This window comes from Aspergillus caelatus (genome assembly GCF_009193585.1).
Source record: "Aspergillus caelatus strain CBS 763.97 unplaced genomic scaffold BDV27scaffold_10, whole genome shotgun sequence".
Taxonomy (NCBI): domain Eukaryota; kingdom Fungi; phylum Ascomycota; class Eurotiomycetes; order Eurotiales; family Aspergillaceae; genus Aspergillus; species Aspergillus caelatus.
Genome location: NW_022475273.1, coordinates 83,056 through 100,980, shown reverse-complemented (window position 1 = coordinate 100,980; position 17,925 = coordinate 83,056). Strand labels below are relative to the sequence as shown.

At 48.5% G+C, this 17,925-nt stretch overlaps 8 protein-coding genes and 1 non-coding gene across 9 annotated transcripts; 5 read left to right on the top strand and 4 right to left on the bottom strand.

Annotated features, from left to right (window-relative positions):
• Positions 1-120: 120 nt before the first annotated feature.
• On the bottom strand, positions 121-2,844 carry mdv1 (WD repeat-containing protein). Its single transcript, XM_032065138.1, has 5 exons — positions 2,447-2,844; positions 1,769-2,366; positions 1,522-1,716; positions 670-1,472; positions 121-613 (listed from the first exon to the last, which is right to left on the bottom strand). Exons 1-5 carry the CDS (start codon positions 2,528-2,530, stop codon positions 338-340), a joined length of 1,956 nt encoding a protein of 651 aa, XP_031932684.1. The 5' UTR covers positions 2,531-2,844; the 3' UTR covers positions 121-337.
• Positions 2,845-3,196: 352 nt separating this feature from the next.
• On the top strand, positions 3,197-4,643 carry BDV27DRAFT_1648 (chorismate mutase ARO7). The gene is made up of 3 exons (XM_032073764.1): positions 3,197-3,613; positions 3,765-4,416; positions 4,473-4,643. Exons 1-3 carry the CDS (start codon positions 3,543-3,545, stop codon positions 4,548-4,550), a joined length of 801 nt encoding a protein of 266 aa, XP_031932683.1. The 5' UTR covers positions 3,197-3,542; the 3' UTR covers positions 4,551-4,643.
• A 93-nt stretch (positions 4,644-4,736) lies between these two features.
• Positions 4,737-5,739, bottom strand: BDV27DRAFT_141083 (protein-transporting protein BCP1; the record flags this gene model as incomplete). Its single annotated transcript, XM_032069774.1, has 3 exons — positions 4,737-5,291; positions 5,350-5,583; positions 5,656-5,739. 3 exons carry the CDS (start codon positions 5,737-5,739, stop codon positions 4,737-4,739), a joined length of 873 nt encoding a protein of 290 aa, XP_031932682.1.
• Positions 5,740-5,974: 235 nt separating this feature from the next.
• BDV27DRAFT_120566 (uncharacterized protein) lies at positions 5,975-7,212 on the bottom strand. The gene is made up of 2 exons (XM_032065137.1): positions 7,125-7,212; positions 5,975-7,045 (listed from the first exon to the last, which is right to left on the bottom strand). Exon 2 carries the CDS (start codon positions 7,040-7,042, stop codon positions 6,071-6,073), a length of 972 nt encoding a protein of 323 aa, XP_031932681.1. The 5' UTR covers positions 7,043-7,045; positions 7,125-7,212; the 3' UTR covers positions 5,975-6,070.
• Positions 7,213-8,176, top strand: BDV27DRAFT_120565 (uncharacterized protein). The gene is made up of 3 exons (XM_032065136.1): positions 7,213-7,687; positions 7,754-7,875; positions 7,938-8,176. Exons 1-3 carry the CDS (start codon positions 7,549-7,551, stop codon positions 8,037-8,039), a joined length of 363 nt encoding a protein of 120 aa, XP_031932680.1. The 5' UTR covers positions 7,213-7,548; the 3' UTR covers positions 8,040-8,176.
• BDV27DRAFT_120564 (alpha-mannosyltransferase) lies at positions 8,116-10,328 on the bottom strand. The gene has a single exon (XM_032065135.1). It carries the CDS (start codon positions 9,916-9,918, stop codon positions 8,443-8,445), a length of 1,476 nt encoding a protein of 491 aa, XP_031932679.1. The 5' UTR covers positions 9,919-10,328; the 3' UTR covers positions 8,116-8,442.
• Positions 10,329-11,414: 1,086 nt separating this feature from the next.
• Positions 11,415-14,399, top strand: BDV27DRAFT_120562 (Zn(II)2Cys6 transcription factor). Its single transcript, XM_032065134.1, has one exon. It carries the CDS (start codon positions 11,774-11,776, stop codon positions 14,210-14,212), a length of 2,439 nt encoding a protein of 812 aa, XP_031932678.1. The 5' UTR covers positions 11,415-11,773; the 3' UTR covers positions 14,213-14,399.
• Positions 14,400-15,744: 1,345 nt separating this feature from the next.
• BDV27DRAFT_t20 lies at positions 15,745-15,818 on the top strand. Its single transcript has one exon. It is a non-coding gene; the product is annotated as a tRNA-Val (tRNA).
• A 949-nt stretch (positions 15,819-16,767) lies between these two features.
• Positions 16,768-17,180, top strand: BDV27DRAFT_120560 (uncharacterized protein). Its single transcript, XM_032065133.1, has one exon. The coding sequence runs from the start codon at positions 16,852-16,854 to the stop codon at positions 17,035-17,037; it is 186 nt and encodes a 61-aa protein (XP_031932677.1). The 5' UTR covers positions 16,768-16,851; the 3' UTR covers positions 17,038-17,180.
• The last annotated feature ends 745 nt before the right edge of the window (positions 17,181-17,925 follow it).

The window sequence follows — 17,925 nt, the reverse complement described above, 5'->3', positions numbered from 1 at the left end:
GGCAACTGATGAAATCACAGCCTTTTCTTTTTTTTTTATAGCAAGGACTGGAAGGGCTGGAGAAATACAAAGGTCGCGCGATATTTCCTTTGTTTCAGTATTGTTATTTACTTTCTAATTCAAATCTCATTCGCCCATATTCAACATGTTAATGACCACTTGACAAAAACATTTTACAGTGCTGTCGGTCCTGGACAGCTTTATTTCGCTTCTAGAACACTGCTGACATATAATATACACATTCAAGATGCTCTTGAGACTTCGCAGAAAATATAATGGCAAGTACTCGCATGTACATCCAAATACGTCCGAAAGCCAATGCCTCATGGAATCATTTCTAACACGTCCACGCTCCAACAATACCGTCCTGGCGACCTTCAATGAGGAATCCATCCTTGAGGCACACTCGATCAACGGTCGCCGGAAGTGGACCTTGTTCATCAGCACCAACGCCGGCACCACAGTCCCAGTGGTTGCCGTCTGCCTTGTCGTAGACCTTTACCACGCTCTCTCCCGCGGCAGCCACAATTCGTTTAGCGTCGAACCTCATGCTGGTGACGGGTCTGTCGTAGGCGAATGCGTCGTAGATGGATCCCATTCGGAGATCCCAGATCTAAAACATGTCAGCAATGGCTTCCTAATTCTCACAGAAATCAACGTGCAACATACCCGAATACTACGGTCCATACTACCTGTCACGAGATGCACATCATCAAACTGTAAGCATGTAACAGGGCCTGTGTGTCCAACAAGACTACGGTGAACTTGGCCACTGCGCAGATCCCACAGACGCACCATGCCATCGGCAGTACCGCAAGCCAGGGCGGCATCGAAACATTGAAGCGCCCCCACAAAGTCTGCAGATGCGTCTGGTACGCGTCCGGATGGTCGCCATGTGCTGTCTCCATTCAATGTATCCGCTTGAGCTGCAGCCCAAAGAACATCTAACGTCTGCACACAACGTCCTTTAACGAGATCCCATTGGCGCAGAGTCTTATCAGCCGAGCCGGATATCAAGTTGTCACCTCGGAAATGGAGCGCTGTCACTTCACCAACATGGGAATCTAGTGAGAATACATGGCAATCCTCTAATGTTGTTGAGTGGGATACTTGGGAAGCATCATCGGCAGCGTCTTCTTCGTCCTCATGCTTGTTAATGCGGCTGCTTCGAGGTCTAGAGCGGGCGCGACTCAAATCCCAAAGCTTGACCGAGGCATCCATAGAACCCGTAGCCACGATGTTGTCCTCAATTTGAAGACATCGGACCGATGCGTTATGCCCCTCCAGAAACCCAGTACACCTTCCGACATTGAGGTCCCAAACTCGTACGGTATCATCCAACGCTGCGGTAATCATTGTGCCGAAAGGATAGTCAAAATCAATGGCAGTCACCATATCGGTATGCGCTTCCATCTCCTTAATCAAGGACCCGGGACTGAAGTGCTCATGTAAAACAGGCATAGACCGTTTTCCTAAAAGGATTAGCCAATAGTCCAATGGAAACGGTCTAAAGAGGCGTACTCTTTGATTTGTGCTTCAGACTCTTCGGCGATGGGATCTTTTGATAAATCGATTCCGACATGAAAGATGCGTCCATGGCCGGATCCTCTGAGGTCGTCGGTTCATCGTTTGCAGATGATTTCGGAGTGCCCAAAACAGCAGAAGCTTCCGGTGTTTCCTCTTCAATATCCTCAAGTTTATTTTCGAGCTCGGTCACTGTTTTCCAAAGTCAGAGTTAAACTGCGATGATCGAGCCTAGTCCACCCACGTTCGTGTTCCAATTCCGCCTCCTCCATCTCTAGTCCAGCCAACCGATCCAAAACAATCTTGCGCATGTTGTGAAGATTCGCGATCTTGTTGTCTATATCGTGTATCTCCGAGCTGCACATATTTTTGCGCACACCCATCAGTTCCATGCGGCGACTTAACAAATCGCGTTCCTTCTTCAACTCCGCCGGAGCAGACGGAAGGGCCACCCGGCTTTCGCCATCTTTCAACAATTTCTTCGATTTGGAAGAGCGCCGTCGATGGGCCTTTCTATATTCGATATCGTCTTGGGAGGCCTGGAAACCTTCAAACAGGGAGTAGGAGCTACTGTCGTCGGGGATGTTCGCAAGGAGGTCGTCGGGGAGAGAGGAGAGAGCTCGCGATTGAATTTCGGATGTCGACAGCTTGGAGCGGACAAGATCTGTCGGCGTAGTTTGAGTCAAGGCGAATACTCTGCGCTGCGTATTGGGCCGCCGCAGCTCGCGCTGAATATCCGCCATAGCATTGTGGTAATGGGCGGGATTTCCGTCGGTCGTAGGGCCCATCAAATGGCCGGCTGTCGACGTTACTTTCCTTCCAAAGGCCTCGATATGTCTGGACTGAGTACCGGGAGGGTCTATCAGCGGATCATTGGGCGACTTGAGAGAACAGGCACAGATAGAGGTCCGTAGGGACTTACCGTCAGGCCGGTCCCTAGAAGACCGTCATGCTCGACAATATCTGACAGACCGGAAGGCGACTCATCGCGGCGGTGTTTGTCCATATCACCGACCTGAGCAGTTATCCGGTGGTTAAAAGCCCATGCGGAAGGTCTGGAGAGGGGGGAGGCAAAGCAGGGAAGGTCGAGTAAAGTCGGCAGTGCACTTGCTCTATTTTTCGGCTCTCAGGAAAGAGAACTTTCAGCTGGAGCTGCACGCGATGAATTACCGCGTTGCCGGAACCTGAACGATGTACCGTAATATTACCGCGGGCTAATAACCGTAGCACATGAAAGTCGTCGATTAAGACGGTGTGAAGTGTTTGTGAGCTTTAGTGGAAGATTATAAAATGTGGGTATGCAACTTTCTTAGAATATTTTTTGTTTTTTGTTTTTTTCCCAGTCCAAATCCATTCTTAATGCTTGGCCTTATAAATTGTAATACCGTAAGTATTCATACTGAATCCCTGCAAACCAAAGTTACCACATGACGGCATCAGCCAGAGGGAACTTTTCAAGAATGACCATCATATCAATCTATTATCCTTTGTAATGCGATCCTTTCGGTTGGTGTTCGGTCGATGCTTTCCGACTACTAGTATCTACTTATGTCTTCTTGTTCTTGTTCCTTTCTTTTCCTTGCGAAAAAAAAAAAAAAGAAAAGAAAAAAGAAAAAAAGGATCGGTGGCTTAGCGCTTTTCCCTAGATCGACGCTGGCGCTGAGTTCAGGCTTCTGTACTCCGGTTTAGGAAGTCTTATGGAAGGGAACTCCCTGCTATAAAACCACTCGTAACTGGCAATTAGTATATATAGTTCAATGATAGACTCCCCAGTTACTAACTGTCAGCCTACGCTTATCTGAGCAGAAGTCAATATAACTCTTGAGACCCTCAAAGTATTGCTAACAGGCATATTTCCTCCCCAACCTAATGACCAGTGGACTCCAGAAAAAGGAATATCTTTCTGCGCAATCGGGGCCCCGCAGGAGACACTCACTTGTCGGAAACAAAAACGAACGAGAAATTTAAACCACAACCAACTACTAGTAAAACAAACAAGGGACACAAAAAAAAGAACCATGGACACAGCCATTGACCTTTCAGACGCCTCCAAGGCTCTGGATCTAGCCAATATCCGGTTCCAATTGATGTAAGTAGAAAAGCATTTAATTCTCACGGCTTACACTTTTTGCCCCGCAGTCGCACGGCTACCGTCTAGACCAGACACCAAAACGACCACAGAATTCCGAAATAACTAACCCCTGTGACATCCCTGAAGCTGATCATGTGTAATGCTACAGCCGTCTCGAAGACACCATCACCTTCCACCTGATCGAGCGTGTTCAATTTCCCCTCAACAAGCCCGTTTATGTTCCCGGCGGCGTCAAGATTCCCGGCGATGACATCCCTCTGATGGATTATCTGCTCCGCGAGCAGGAACGTATCCAGTCGCGCGTGCGTCGCTACCAGTCCCCGGATGAGTATCCTTTCTTTCCGGATGTTCTTGAAGAGCCGATCCTAGCGCCGCTGGAGTATCCGAAGATCCTTCATAACAATGATGTGAACGTCAATGATATCATCAAACAGCGCTACGTTGAGGATATTCTCCCCGCTGTCTGTCCGCAATTTGGACGCGAGGATCGCGGTGAGACGCAGGAGAACTACGGGTCGGCTGCGACCGCCGACGTTAGCTGTCTGCAGGCGCTGTCTCGGCGCATTCACTTCGGCAAGTTCGTGGCCGAGTCGAAGTTCCAGAAGGAGCCGGAGCGGTTCGTCAAGATGATCAAGGCGAATGATCGGGCTGGGATTGATGACGCTATTACCGACGCAAAGGTTGAGCGGAAGGTGCTGGAGAGACTGGCGTTGAAGGCGAAGACTTACGGAACTGATCCCGCTTTCCCGACGGAGACCGGCTCCAAGATCAACGTCGAGGCCGTGGTTGCCATGTATAAGGTGAGAACTACTTCTCCATTCCTGTTTTAAGCTAACGACTTGCTAATCCCGTCTAGGAATATGTCATTCCCTTGACTAAGGTGGTAGAGGTTGAATACCTTATGCAACGCCTGAAGGGAACCCAATGGGAATAAATGAATGATGGACGAACCATTACGAAGATAGAACCAGCCATTAACGCATGAATATACTTAACCCCCCCAGAAAAGAAACCATAGAGTTATTAATATATTTTCAAACAATCGAATATAGACACGCTATGGACCAAGCGCAGAGGAACTTTTTTCTAATTTCATAAAACCATGCCGTAACCATCAACCTCATACCGGAGGCTGCAAGAACTCCTTCATCTCGTTGATCGCACCCTCGAGTTTATCCGCATCGAACAGCATCAGACTTCCATTGGTCCTGATACCCAGCTCCTGGAACGCGCGCTTCGAATCCGAGTGTCCCTCATCATGCTTATGCGTATACTCGATAGACCCGAAGCACCGCGTGTGCTTCTCGAGAATCTCATCCTCAGGGTGGAAGTAGAACTTCTCAACCTTGTCACCCGACTTCTTCTTTTTCTTCTGCGGCCGCGAGTCCTCCATGTCCAACTTCGACTCGACCTCCTCATAATTCTTGGACACAATCAGGTAGTGCGAGAACTTGTAGGGCTCCTTGTCTTGAATAGCCCACGCAATCTCCTCCATCAACATAGTGTACATCGGAGGAACCACTTCGGCGGGCATATTGATCAATCGCTCGGTAAGAATCAATCCGATCGGAGGAACAGGTGTTTGGGAAAGAAGCTGGGAAAGAGGGGCGAGGTCGGGGTTCGATGACGCTTTACGCTGGAGGTAGGATATTAAGTCTTTGATGACGGGTTTATCCTGTTCTGGGTATTAGCGAGCGATTTTCTCTATCGGGCGTTTCTTCCACGAATCGTACCTTGTGTTCCTGGAGATTGAGCACGGTCAAGAAGGCATACGGATCCGACTCGTTACCGTCTACCTTCACCGTTGATCCCAGCAACGGTTGCGCAAGGATCATGTCCGACAGAGTGGACATGTCGAAGATCTGGGCATCGGAGTCGAAGAGCTGACGAAGGAGGACCTTAAGGCCATGGAAATCGATCGGCTGAGGGTCAAACCATTCGAAATCGACATTCACAATGTCCATGTCCTACGACCATCATCCTGTGTTAGCAAGAAAGAAAAAAAAAAAAAAATCATGATGCATGCGAAGGTGGTTTACCTCGTCGGACTCATCGCCGTCCACGCGGGGGTCTGTGCCGCCCATTTCGACATCGTTATCTTTAATCTCCTTGCGTTTACCCATTGTGATTGCAGTATGAAAGTATGGTTAATTCGTGGGGTATTGGTTTGTCGAAATCCGTCGTTTTGGGCTTCATCGGCGGCCGATAAAAGTTGCTCCGCTCTCGCTAAACCTTTTCCGTACATTCTATCGCGGGGGGGGGGTCTAATGAAGTATACATCTTGAGCAATATATGTAGGTTAATAAGCACAGATAACATCCAAATGATATGAATATATAGGCCTAACTACAAAATAGCCTAAAATGCATTTCTCTACTCATTCCTCTATTAGGCTCACATTCAGTCGTAAACAGACAAATCTATATACCCAAAACCATTCCCCCCAACCCAAAATCAAACATCACTTTCCACCTCCTCAACAGTAGGCACTTTATCCAACACCACCCCATAAAACCCAGCAACGAGCTGAATACACTCCCAAACCACCTTCACATCCTCCATGCTAACCCCCAACCGCCTCGTCCCCCGAATATGCCAATGGGTCTCATTCTTCAGATTCTGGCTCATAATAGCCGGCAACACCACCATCTGCGTATCCAGATCATCCAAAACCCCCCGATCCGACAAAAACAACCCATACGTAATCTCCTTCGACAACCACCCGAAATCCTGATGCGCGCGGAACAAGTCCAGCGTCCCCGTCGTGTTCCGCGCATACAGCTTCTCCAGCCACGCTACGCCGCGGTCATGGTTGGCCTGGTCGCATTGCCAGTTCTCTCGCGTGAAGGTGTAGTCTTTGTCTTCTTCGCGTTCGTATTTGCTGATTGCTAGGATTGCTTCGATGGGTTTGCACACGCCTACGATAATGATGCTTTTGAAGAGGGCTTCGCGGAGGCGTCGGACTAGTGCTTGTCTAGCTGAGGGGGTGCTGTAGGGGGCTTGGTTGATTAGGTGTAGGTAGAGCTGGTCGCAGCGTTCTGGGTCCGGACTGGCTACTATTGTGGAAATGGCGAGGATGTACCATTTCTCCGGAGGGAGGGAGGTTTGCGCGAAGCGGGTTGAGAGGTCGTGGAAGAGTTGGGCGTAGCGGGGGTCTGGTTGCGGGGCTGGCGTTGTTGATGTTGGTGCTGATGACATTTTGCGGGTTTGGGGTTGGCGTGCTGCTGGGTTGGGGAGGTTGCGTGTCTGGTGGTTCCTGTAGGTACGTCTTGCTGGTGACGTTGTAGAGATATTGTAGTAGTATTGGAATTGTTGTGATTTGGGCACCGAGATCGGACGTGGGTTGTTGATGATCAATGGTGGTGCCCACTTGCCTGTATTAGTATATAGGTACACCTGTCTTTTGCAGGGTGCATATCGACACATGATCTGTAGAGAATAATTGGTTAGAAGATTGACAGTGAGAAATGGACGCGGAAACATGACAAAGCATGGAATAGGAACATGCCGAATTATTTTCTTAGGATATTCTAGATCCGTCATGTACTCCGAAGGTGTAAATCAAACAACAAGACAAACCAAACCCACACCAACCCTACCCAACTCCCCAAAAGAGAAAAAGAAAACAACAAAAGGGCTTCCAGACTAATCCTACCTATGATCTAATCATGTCAAGTCCAGAGCGCAATCCCACAGTAACTGGAGTTCCCCTTCCAGATATTGTTGTAATTGCGCCCCACCTATGATCTCAGAGACCTCAACCATGACATCACAACATAGCATACAAGACAGTATAAAGCATCGTCTTGACCTCAATCCCCCAACTCAATTCAATCAACTCTCTAATTCTTAAACTATCCTCAAGTACTCAATATCACCGTTACTTCCACTTCCTTTTTCGAAGTTTTACAATCGAACCTCAATTGTTCAAAATGTCAGCCGGCCAATCTAGCGTGGGCAACCGCAGTCTCTACGAAGCAGGCGACCAGCGCAACCAGCCCCAGTCCATCCTTAACGAGCAGGACCGCTACAACGAGGGCCAGAAGCATAGCCATAAGAACTTGGATCCGAGTATGTTCTTCGCCAAATGCTAACCATTTGATGGTTGTTGTTGAAACGGTGCTGACTCGAATGCAGAGGACAACCGCTCCATCGCCAACAAGCTCGCTGCTCGTGAACAGCAGCCTGACCCCAGCCATCATCACAACGATGATATTGACCCCGAGGCGGAGATCAGCAAGAAGGACTCTACTAAGCCGGTATGTTTCCTCCCGTTTAATGATTGTAGAGGGATGTCTGTAGCTAACTTGTTTGTGACCAGGCCAAGCTGCATGGCAATGAGCCATCAAAGGGAGCCAAGATTGACCAGGAGCTCCAGGAAGAAGACGAGCAGCGACTGAGGGAGAAGGGTATCAAGAAATAAACTTATACTGGGAGTCATGGCGTAACGGCAAAAGGTTATGCTTCTTCGTCCGCAGTTTGGTATAATAAGGCATACTTTGTAATTTTAGCATGTACCGGTTGACGAAATAATGGGAAATTGATGAGCATTAACGTGCATGTTTGTGTCCATTTCTATATCCTCTGCTATTATGCAACATTATGAATGGTATGTATATACATATTGTAATCGGCCATGTCGTCGTTTCGTAAGCAGCGCGTGTTGTGTACCTTGGATTTTTCAGGTAGGCGCTCACAGCCACGCAGTCGTGTCAAAAGGTTGGCTATGCCAGCATCCGTGATAAGGATCGTCGGGCCGAAAACTACGTCGGTAGCGGCTGCAGGTGGCCCCAGACTGATTCCGAGTGGTATTCACTGGGACCAATTTAGCTTTCGTCAACAAACTTCGGGTCGTCTTCATGTGGTTCCGCAAAGACTGTGTTCCAGTAGCTCTCGACTTTCTCACATACGCCCGGTTTACCTTCCCACGTTCTGAATTCTATGTCGGGATTACAGCTAACCCATTTGATCTCTTCCCAATAGGCTCTCTCAATGTCAATCCCAAATCGGCGCAGGACGTCTTCAGGGGCAGTCCATGCGCGCCCCTCTGTGCCATCGGGTCGAAGGGTGGGCGTAGTTCCCCATTCGTACCCAAAGACATTCTCCGCAGGATTGAACTTGGGGTAATTGGCATGGACGAAAAATACGCGGGGAGCTTTGTCCACCGAGGGGTCCTGTACTCGCCATTTGCCTTGGCTCGTCAGCGCATGGTCTCCAATAGGGTCCGATTGCGCCATTGCAGAGCCAGAAAGCCCTTCCGCTGTTTGATGGCCGAGCGCCTGAACTCTTTCGCTGACCGCATAGAAAGGTTCACCCACTGCAGTCGCAGCCTGCAGAAACGTTTCTTTGTCTCCCTCGCCCGGTGCGCCTTGAGACAATAGTCGGAAGTAATGCGACGGTCCATAGTAGTTATAATAGGCAGCGAGTAGCAGTGTGAGATAGTGCGTCTTCTTGGAAACGAGGAAGATACCGGTCTCCGAGGACTGCCGCTCGGTCATCGGAGGCATGGGCTGCTGGGAGATGTTATAATATGCCGGAGAAACCGACGATGCCCAGAAATCGGGCCACGTCACTAAGCCAGTGGACGTGAACGGTTCATGGTTGAGCAATATCTCGGGCTTGTCCATCGGAAAGCAATCGGCATCCATCCAAACAATCTCCTCGAACGAAGAAAAGAGGACTGCAAAGACCTTTAGTTGGTAATGCTGAATGACATCCTTGCCTACAACATCGGAGAGTATTAAGCACCGCGCACCCATATCCGGGAGGATGTTGTCGCAGATTTTCTTTTCATATTCGCTTGCATCCTTCATGTACACCTCCACAGGCAAAGTTGACCCTGTACGGCGTAGCATCCGCAGGGACGACAGAAAGACGGGAAGATAGGAACCTCCGGCCGTCGTAACTATACCCCGAGTTCCGGGAGAATGAGCAGGACGCAACTTCTTCGCCGTCCTGATATCATTGAGATAATTCGCATGTGCCTCCGTCAGCACGTCGAGCTCCTTCTCGCCGAACACAATCAAGTCGGGACGGGGGTCAACTGTTGTCGCATTGAAATGGACTGCGCTCACAGAAGCCTCGAGTGTGGGAGACGGGCAATTGGGCGCATGTGCATCTAAGATCGACCTCAATACCTTCCAAAAGGCAATCTGACGTTCGGTGAGAGGAACTTCAAAGGCAGTGCTAGGAATCGTCGAAGCTGGAGGCGGAGTCCAATAGAAATAGAAAGTACAAATGAGAATTATTGCGGCCGTTGCTGAGAGAACCGTCCTCAAGCGGCCTGGCCGAAAGATTGACATTGCTATGTTTGACAGTCGGTCGCAATTGATGGCAGAGAATGCCGTGATAATCTAACTCGGGTGTCTACACAATGTGACCCAAAGGTGCGGTGGAAGCACGATACGCGCTAAGAATTGACCAGAGAACCCCAGTCGCTGATCCCAGATAATAAACAGTCTCAATTAACAAAGAAGGTCAGCATGACAGGCGACATTGGCCGCAACGAGTCGAAATTTCGACCGTCCCAACACAAATCAGGAGGTTCTTTCTGCACGACTCTTAACGGAAGACGTCAATCCGAAGTGGCCGAGGCAGTGTTTGTCGAACAATTAGCACTGGACAAGCGACTGACAGGCCTCAGAGGGTTTCGAAACAGTCGTTGTAGCTGGGAAAGGTGATGGACAGCAGACTGAAATGTAGACTGTTGCCTTAATCAGTGGAAATTTTCTCCACAGTTTGAAATCTGATGTATAGACAATGAAATTTAGAAAAAACAAAGACTGCCCCTGTGTGGAAGGCGGTGGCAGAAACAAGGTACCGAAAAGCCGATACTACACTGAACACAGTACGCACTCCATATTCTGATTATACGGAGAACTCCGAGTCCTTATTCCGAGAGCGCATAACTTAAGTTTTCAAGGCTCCACTCTTCGCAGCTTCTTTCCGTAAAAGACCAGGGTTCAATTGCGCTCTACAGTCTTCAAAATGGCATCCTTGGGAAGTTTGAGGCACTTTTTAATCCACGAACGCTCATAGGCCGAGGGACAAGCTATGCCAATTTTAGAATGGATATCATAACATAATATGTGGATATCTCCCACGGACCTAGGCTTTCCCTTGTCAATAGTGGATTATAGGATAAAGCCAAGAAGATCTGGAAGAGTCAAAGATTGAAGAAGAAAACTAGTGAAACTAAAGGACAGAACCGTGTGTGAAGACTCGCCGATCCTCAGGAAATTACTTTCAGCCATGAATTCAAAAGTACCAAAAAACCAAAACTCTGCAGGATGAACGGCTCTTAATTCCCTTGGGATCCAACAAAGTTCACTCACTTGGAGGCTAGAGAGTGGGTCTTTTGCTGGTATTGCCGGCAGATCTTGTGCAACGGGAACTGCTCTAAAGAATTGCTTCAACTTGGTGAAAAAAGACAAGAAACTTCGCACGTGACGGCACATGATTGCGTTGATTATCTCGCATAGTGAGCCGTCCTTGGGATTACTATTAAGACCAACACTGATCTTTTGCTTTTTCTCCACCTATACTATCATCATCTTCTGGCTCGGCCGGTCGTATTCCTAAATAGGGCCACAGGTCAAACTATCCCGTCTTAACTAAAGTGCGAGTGGCAAACACTGGGACTCGGTTCGCGTCGTCATAGAATTGGGGCTTTTTTAATTTGATACCTTCTCGTGACGAAAATTCCCGAGTTGAACCAATCAGTATCACTTGTCTCTTCCTGGTTAGTTGCAAAATCTTCGTTTCGGCTCTATCGATCAACTAGGTGATATTAAAGGGCGGGCAAAGCCGCAGCAGCGATCGTCACTTATCGTCCGTCTCTACTAGTTCCGCGTGTTAGCACTCTCGGAGCAAACCCAGAAACAACCCCCCAAGACACCGGTCGCTGGTATTTTGAGGCTAAACTTCTTATTACGACAATTCATTGGGTTTCTTTTTTCTTCCTTCACCTCTTCCTCTTGCTTACTCAACGCATACCGTCTTGACTCTCTGACCTAGCGGTTGTTCGTCGATCGCTCTATTATCTATGGCACCCCGCAACGCGGGTCTTCTCCGCCATTCCGCCTCTCCTGTTTCTGACCAGTTAAGCCATCTAAGACTATTGGTTCGATAGCGATAGCTGGTCGACCGGGTCCTAATATGGAGCCGGCTTCTAAAGCGCAAAACCGTAAAGCTACCTCGACCACGGATCAAGCCCCCCGAAAGAGACGCAAACGGACTGTCGTTACTGGCGCAGCGGAAGATTGCTTCACCTGCGCCCGACAAGGGTTTTCCTGTGATCGGCGACGCCCGTATTGCTCTCAATGTCTTGATCATGGTCGGGAATGCTCGGGTTATAAGACCAAATTGACCTGGGGTGTTGGCGTTGCCAGCCGCGGTAAGCTTAGGGGATTATCGCTTCCGGTGAGCGGGTCACAACCAGCTACGACACCGTCAACAGCACCATGTCCAGCAGGCCTACAAGAATCACCGTCGATATCACCGTCGCCTTACAAGTCTACACCCTCTCACACGACTTCATCAACGACTTCATCTGTTTCCCAGGATCAACAGCGGCCTCCATTAGTATCTAAAGCCCATAGGAACCTAATATGGACAGCTAACACCTCTAACACCCAGCTATGGCCCACTGGAACTCCACTCTCAGTGCACTATCGCCCGTGCAGTAAAACGGGTACCCACGAAACAGATGTCTCAAAAGACATACCGAACCTCGATGTACGGTCACATTTTCAGGAGAGTCCAGACCTCCCCGCGGGTTGTCACAATGCGATCAGCACAATAGATGTGTGGTCTAGTCAGACGCAAGTGCTATCAGCGATGCCACAATGGCCATACCAAGGGAATGCCCCGGAGCCTGAACCAACAGAAGTAGTTGAGGAACAGGAGGAGCGAGAAAGTACAGGCAGTCCTCCTCTACGCGCCGAAACTTGCCATTCACCATCACTCTCACAGTTGCTTCTAGCGCGCTCTGTTGGGCGGACTCCACGACTCCGATATCTAATAAGTTATTACGCCGAAGTCATCGCGCCCATGATCGTTGCTTTCGATGGCCCAGCAAACCCATTCCGCACTTATGTTCTACGCCTAGCGCAGAAGAGCTTATCGCTTCAGGAAGCTATCGCTACGTTATCTACATGTAACATACGGCAGAGGCATGAGCGGAGGATGAGGCCGACGGAGCGATCCCTTCCAGCACGCCTCTCATCGTTAGCCCACCGCGCCTTAACTGACGAGGCGTTCCGAGATGAATGCGGGGTGTCAAGACCTGAGGGATTTGCTCGAGAGGAGCAATACCATCGAGGCATGGCTGTCAAAGCTTTGAATATGGAGTTGGCCGATCCGCATGAAAGATTGTCGGATTCCGTTCTTGCAACACTGCTGGTTCTTTGCCTGTTCCACATGTGTGATACTGGAGTCGCTCAATTCAAAACTCAGTTCGCTGGGGTGACAAAGTTGCTGGCTATCCGAATGCGCAGTTCTCCCCGAATGTCGGAGGAGTTGAAATGGTTCATTCGTGTTTTCACCTGGTTTGATACGATGACGGCTACCACCAATGATCGCGAAACACAGCTTCGTGGTGCTTGCTTAGATATTGCGGCGGTTTCAGACGGCGAGTGGGGGCTCGAGAATCTTGCAGGTTGTGACCCCAGCCTGTTCAAATTCATTGCGCAGCTTGGTCGTTTGAATCTTTTGGGTCAAGATCAGAATATCAAGGCACCGGGGCTTGCAGATGTATTTGTTCCGTCTTCGGCGCCTCCGCCATCGATGACATACCACTATTCACCTTCGTCGAGGTCAGACATACCTGTAGTTAGCAACAATTATTCTCTTCCGTTACCCTGTCTACCGCAATCGAGCGACCCTACAAGGCGACCATTATCACCGACGTTTTGGACTGAGTGGCATTCGTTACGGCAAAAGCTTGAATCATGGCGTCTCCCACGGCAGGATAGTCAACCCTTCGGTGCTGTCCCCGCGTCTACAACAAATGCTTACATCTCGCCACCTTCATCTCCGTCATCCCACGCCGTTGTTGCCCCCCAGAACCTCGAGGATGTCTTTCATATCTCTGAATCATTCCGTCATTCTGCGATTCTCTATACCGAGCGACTTGCGTATCCAGATTTGCCATCCAGTCACCCCCGGATTCAATTACTCGTACATCGTGCGATGCATCATATCTCACTGGTTAAGTCGGACGTATACCTATTATGGCCGCTTTTTATCACCGGCGCCGAGTGTGTGCTTGAAAAACATCGTACATTCATCAGGGAGCGCTGCAAGGACCTTTCCAAAGATTCTGGATTTCTAAATAACCTCTCATGTCTAGAGCTGCTAGAAAAGATATGGGCAGAAGTCCCTATCGTGACCAATGTTGGCGATAATACCGATCGTGCATCACGTGGCACATATCCTGACGCATCTGAAGACGCGGTGTCAGCCTTGGATGATAATGTGCCTCATAGTGAAATGCCAGCGTTTCCGACCCAAGCACCGGTTGCGAGACCGCATGGATTCCGATGGCACCGGGTGATACAGGCTAAACGGGCCGAAGGGGAATATATGGTGGTGTGACAAAATCACGAATCTACCCATGGGTACATAAAACTACTCATGCGCCAGTGGACCTATTCGGTAATCTGGCTGATATGCTTGATGATATACAACTAGATATATTATGGAAATAGGTATAGCATTATGGTAGAGTTCTACATATATGTACATAGCAAGGCTATAGCAGCAATTGTGTTTACCTTCAAGGACAAAAAGAAAAAGTCTTTCGTATAGTGAAGTCATGTCGTAACCACATAGCAACCTAACTAATCTCATTAACAACCACAGCAACCCGATGAAATACCAATTCACCAATAACGCCCCGCAATTCCATGACCAGCTATAACCTAACACCAGATCCACCTGTAACGAGTCCAGCGTCGCCAGCGTGTCAGATGCTGATTTGCCGATCTCAACTCCACAAGTCGGAGATTTATGTATATGCACCCTGGTAACCGCAGAAAATAAAAAAGATGGTGGAGGCATTTGGGCCGGGAAATCCATCATTGGGCGCATGTATGTACAAGCCATAGTCATACATTCTGTGGAAGGATCAGGAGGGGTCATGGTAAGCTGATAGGGTTGGTCGGCGATACCTTAGCTATCCGGCCACGTTAGTTAGCGTGGAGAACGATCTAGTATATGCACGTTCAGTCAGAACAGGGAGTCCAATGTACCACTCCACCACACTGGTCTGCCTATAAGAGGTATCACTACTGTGAGGGGTACACCGTACCCACCGAGCCACAGATGTAGCTATGACGACGTACAGTAACTTTACTTTTTTGGTAGCCCATCGCTCGCTCTGTTAGGTAGTCGAATACGAACTAATTGAGGTCGCGGAAGCCGGAAGCGCTGCATGCAGGTTTGAAATGAGTCGGAGGTCTTGGTCCTACCCTGGTTCAGGTACTTTGATCGTGTCTGAATCAGCGAATAGGAATTGAGAGGGGTGTGTTTGTTCTACAGTAAGTCTCACGCTATCTGCAAGGTTCGTATGTATGTTTTTCTGTACGGTGTGAATGGGCGCTTGATAGGTTTGTATTGACGCCTATGCAACGACCACTGGACGCTGGGTCCCACTGATGTCTAGCTTGCTGACTAGGGCTCAGGGTAAGGGCTGAAGTCACGCGCACAATGATGCTCGTTTCGACTACGCGATGAATTAATTCTTCAAGCTTATTGGAATGGGGCGGGTGAAAAGGTCAGAGGATGAGACAAGACTACGTATACCCATGAAAGCAAGTCCGAGTGGACTAATTAGGCGAGCGATCCAGTGTTGTGGCTTTGTTTTGAGTGGAATTCTTCATCAGGGCTGAGTATGCAGGATTCAGGTCTCCGTTGTACCAATGTGGGAATAAATCATGGTAATCTAGGCTGGAATATGAATGCCTACGGGACTAGAATGTGGTACGTATCATACGTACTAAAATAGGTAACTATGTATGTACCAGTACATACCGTACATACATGGGATGAGTGTGCTTGCCCCTTTTGTTGCAGCACTGTGCTAAGATTTCCCTCATATATCCTAATAAGAAGCTGTTGAATATATCGGCCGGATGGTGTAGTTGGTTATCACGTATCGTTAACACCGATAAGGTCCTGGGATCGAGCCCCAGTCTGGTCATATATTTTTGCATCTTATTATTCTAGCCTCCGAGCTCTGACCAACGTTACACGGTTGAAATCGACCCAAAAAGAAAGGGTCACCTTGACCTAAAGGTGTGTTACATTACCGTTTCTCTTTTTTTTTTTTTGTCTTGCCGCTCCAGTCATGTCTTCAAGGATTTGTAGAGCAAATCTTCTCCAACCTGAAAACTTCTTCCTTACGCTCCCACATGTAAAATTATCCCGTGTCTAAAACAACTAGAAACACTTCACCGCCATACAGGATTCTAGATCGGTTTCTAGAGCAAGGGCAGAGTGAAAATTCTGCTGGTGGGTCTTGGCTGTGGAGAAGCCGCTTTGACTTTGATGCAGGCAAAAGTACCGGGTTTCCGTGTGAACCTCATCTTCATTTCCTCTTTGGGAGGGGGGTTGGAATATTACAAGATGTGTTCTCCCTTGATTCAGATTCATATCCCAGTGTACTCCGTGCTGTGTACTCCGGCGCAGCCTGGCTCGGGATGATGACCGTGTCGGCAGTCATTTAATATATTGTTCTAAATTAATCCTGCATGTGGCTGAGGGGGGGGGCTTCAATCACATCACCCATCACACCTCGGCCAGCCTATGCAATTGAACCGTTGACGCCGACCATCACAGCGGCTATGACGAGACTAGTCCTCAATTAATATTAGCATTGCCGGCGTCGCCATTTGGTCTTTATCTATCCAGGCCATGTTCTAATTTACCAGTAGTATTGTACAGTTTTTCCACCGTGTAACGACACTAGTGATTCGTCTCCTTGAACCTTGAGAGTCATAGCGCTTGGTACGACGGTGAAAAGTCTATCGCACAAAAAAGCAATGACAATAAACCAGAAAATTAATTTAGGAGAACGTCGCTTCAGTGCTTCATCAAATTCGAATAATAGATACGTCGAATATGACGGGATGACGGGCTGGCTAGGGTTCCTTCTCTATCCTGTTTTTTGTTGAGACTAAACATGTACAATTCATGTAGGTTTTGTACCATGTTATACATATGGAGTACTTTGCATGCGACATAGTATGAACCAGATTCTTGGACAAGTTTCATTTGCATTTCAGGTATTTTCTCTCTTTACTTTCTTTTTTTATTTTCCCCCCACCCTTCTACGGACTCTTTCCGTCCTTAGATGTTCAAATTGCGGTCTGTCTACTGAAGCCCGATCGCGTTGTGCACTTGCTGCCCAGCAGCGGTAAAGCCCAGCAACCGAATGTTGCCCAACAATCATTGTTTTTTGGTCGATGGAGATGGTGGGTATAATTTATACTGTGGGTGTTTATGACAGAAAAGGTCCCACTGAACTAAAAACCCCTCTAGACGAGCTTGTTTATCTGGAACCAGAGATCAGGGAATGGAACCATGGGATACGGCGGGAGATACCCATGGAACAGGTTTATCTTAAAGCTCACCATGTAATAGCTATACACGAGCATGTACTGAACGCTCTTGTTTCTCTAGTCCCCAACTCCATCAAATCATACTATGAAGTCCCAGAGCACTCTATGGGATGATTCATCCGCAGCTGTGATCCTCGGACCGGTGCTATCACATTGCCACAGTCCTAGGCAGTCGTGCGATGACGACTCAGATTACAAACGAGGCGAGCAGTATTCGTGGAGGGATGCGTCTTGTTCAGCTGACAAGCTTCTGAATCATAATCTTACCACTCTGAAAAGACACTATTATACTCTGAGCCACAGTTGTGGCCACTTAGGCACTGACTCACACCCGCGCCCGTATACGCGCCCTCATAGCCAGCTTCTAGGCTCCCACTACTAGCCGTATGGATAGGATATCAAGATGGTGTGATGGGAGACTGAACCTACAGCAGCCCGTGAATGCCTTAGGTACGAATAGCCATGGTGTATGACTCCGACCTGGTAGAGCTTGCCGTCGACCAATGGTGCTGAATATCTGATGGAAGAGTGATGCAGTGGATTACTCAAGAAGGGGGCTCACGAAGAAGGATGACTGGATATATATGGTCCATATCACAATTTTGACTCCTAGCTTATCAGTCAGTACCAATAGCGACCCTGGATTCGGCTATTTTGTGCCCTATCCAGTTAACCAAGAGGGCACGA

Excerpts from the sequence above, each read along its gene's own strand:
- BDV27DRAFT_1648 (XM_032073764.1), top strand. The coding sequence starts at position 3,543 with ATGGACACAGCCATTGACCTTTCAGACGCCTCCAAGGCTCTGGATCTA. Across the intron at positions 3,614-3,764 it reads AATATCCGGTTCCAATTGAT|CCGTCTCGAAGACACCATCA; the intron begins GTAAGTAGAAAA and ends GTAATGCTACAG. Across the intron at positions 4,417-4,472 it reads CCGTGGTTGCCATGTATAAG|GAATATGTCATTCCCTTGAC; the intron begins GTGAGAACTACT and ends AATCCCGTCTAG.
- BDV27DRAFT_120565 (XM_032065136.1), top strand. The coding sequence starts at position 7,549 with ATGTCAGCCGGCCAATCTAGCGTGGGCAACCGCAGTCTCTACGAAGCA. Across the intron at positions 7,688-7,753 it reads CCATAAGAACTTGGATCCGA|AGGACAACCGCTCCATCGCC; the intron begins GTATGTTCTTCG and ends ACTCGAATGCAG. Across the intron at positions 7,876-7,937 it reads AGAAGGACTCTACTAAGCCG|GCCAAGCTGCATGGCAATGA; the intron begins GTATGTTTCCTC and ends GTTTGTGACCAG.
- BDV27DRAFT_120564 (XM_032065135.1), bottom strand. The coding sequence starts at position 9,918 with ATGTCAATCTTTCGGCCAGGCCGCTTGAGGACGGTTCTCTCAGCAACG.
- mdv1 (XM_032065138.1), bottom strand. The coding sequence starts at position 2,530 with ATGGACAAACACCGCCGCGATGAGTCGCCTTCCGGTCTGTCAGATATT. Across the intron at positions 1,717-1,768 it reads GGCGGAATTGGAACACGAAC|TGACCGAGCTCGAAAATAAA; the intron begins GTGGGTGGACTA and ends TTTGGAAAACAG. Across the intron at positions 614-669 it reads GTATGGACCGTAGTATTCGG|ATCTGGGATCTCCGAATGGG; the intron begins GTATGTTGCACG and ends GACATGTTTTAG.
- BDV27DRAFT_120566 (XM_032065137.1), bottom strand. The coding sequence starts at position 7,042 with ATGTGTCGATATGCACCCTGCAAAAGACAGGTGTACCTATATACTAAT.
- BDV27DRAFT_120560 (XM_032065133.1), top strand. The coding sequence starts at position 16,852 with ATGCGACATAGTATGAACCAGATTCTTGGACAAGTTTCATTTGCATTT.
- BDV27DRAFT_120562 (XM_032065134.1), top strand. The coding sequence starts at position 11,774 with ATGGAGCCGGCTTCTAAAGCGCAAAACCGTAAAGCTACCTCGACCACG.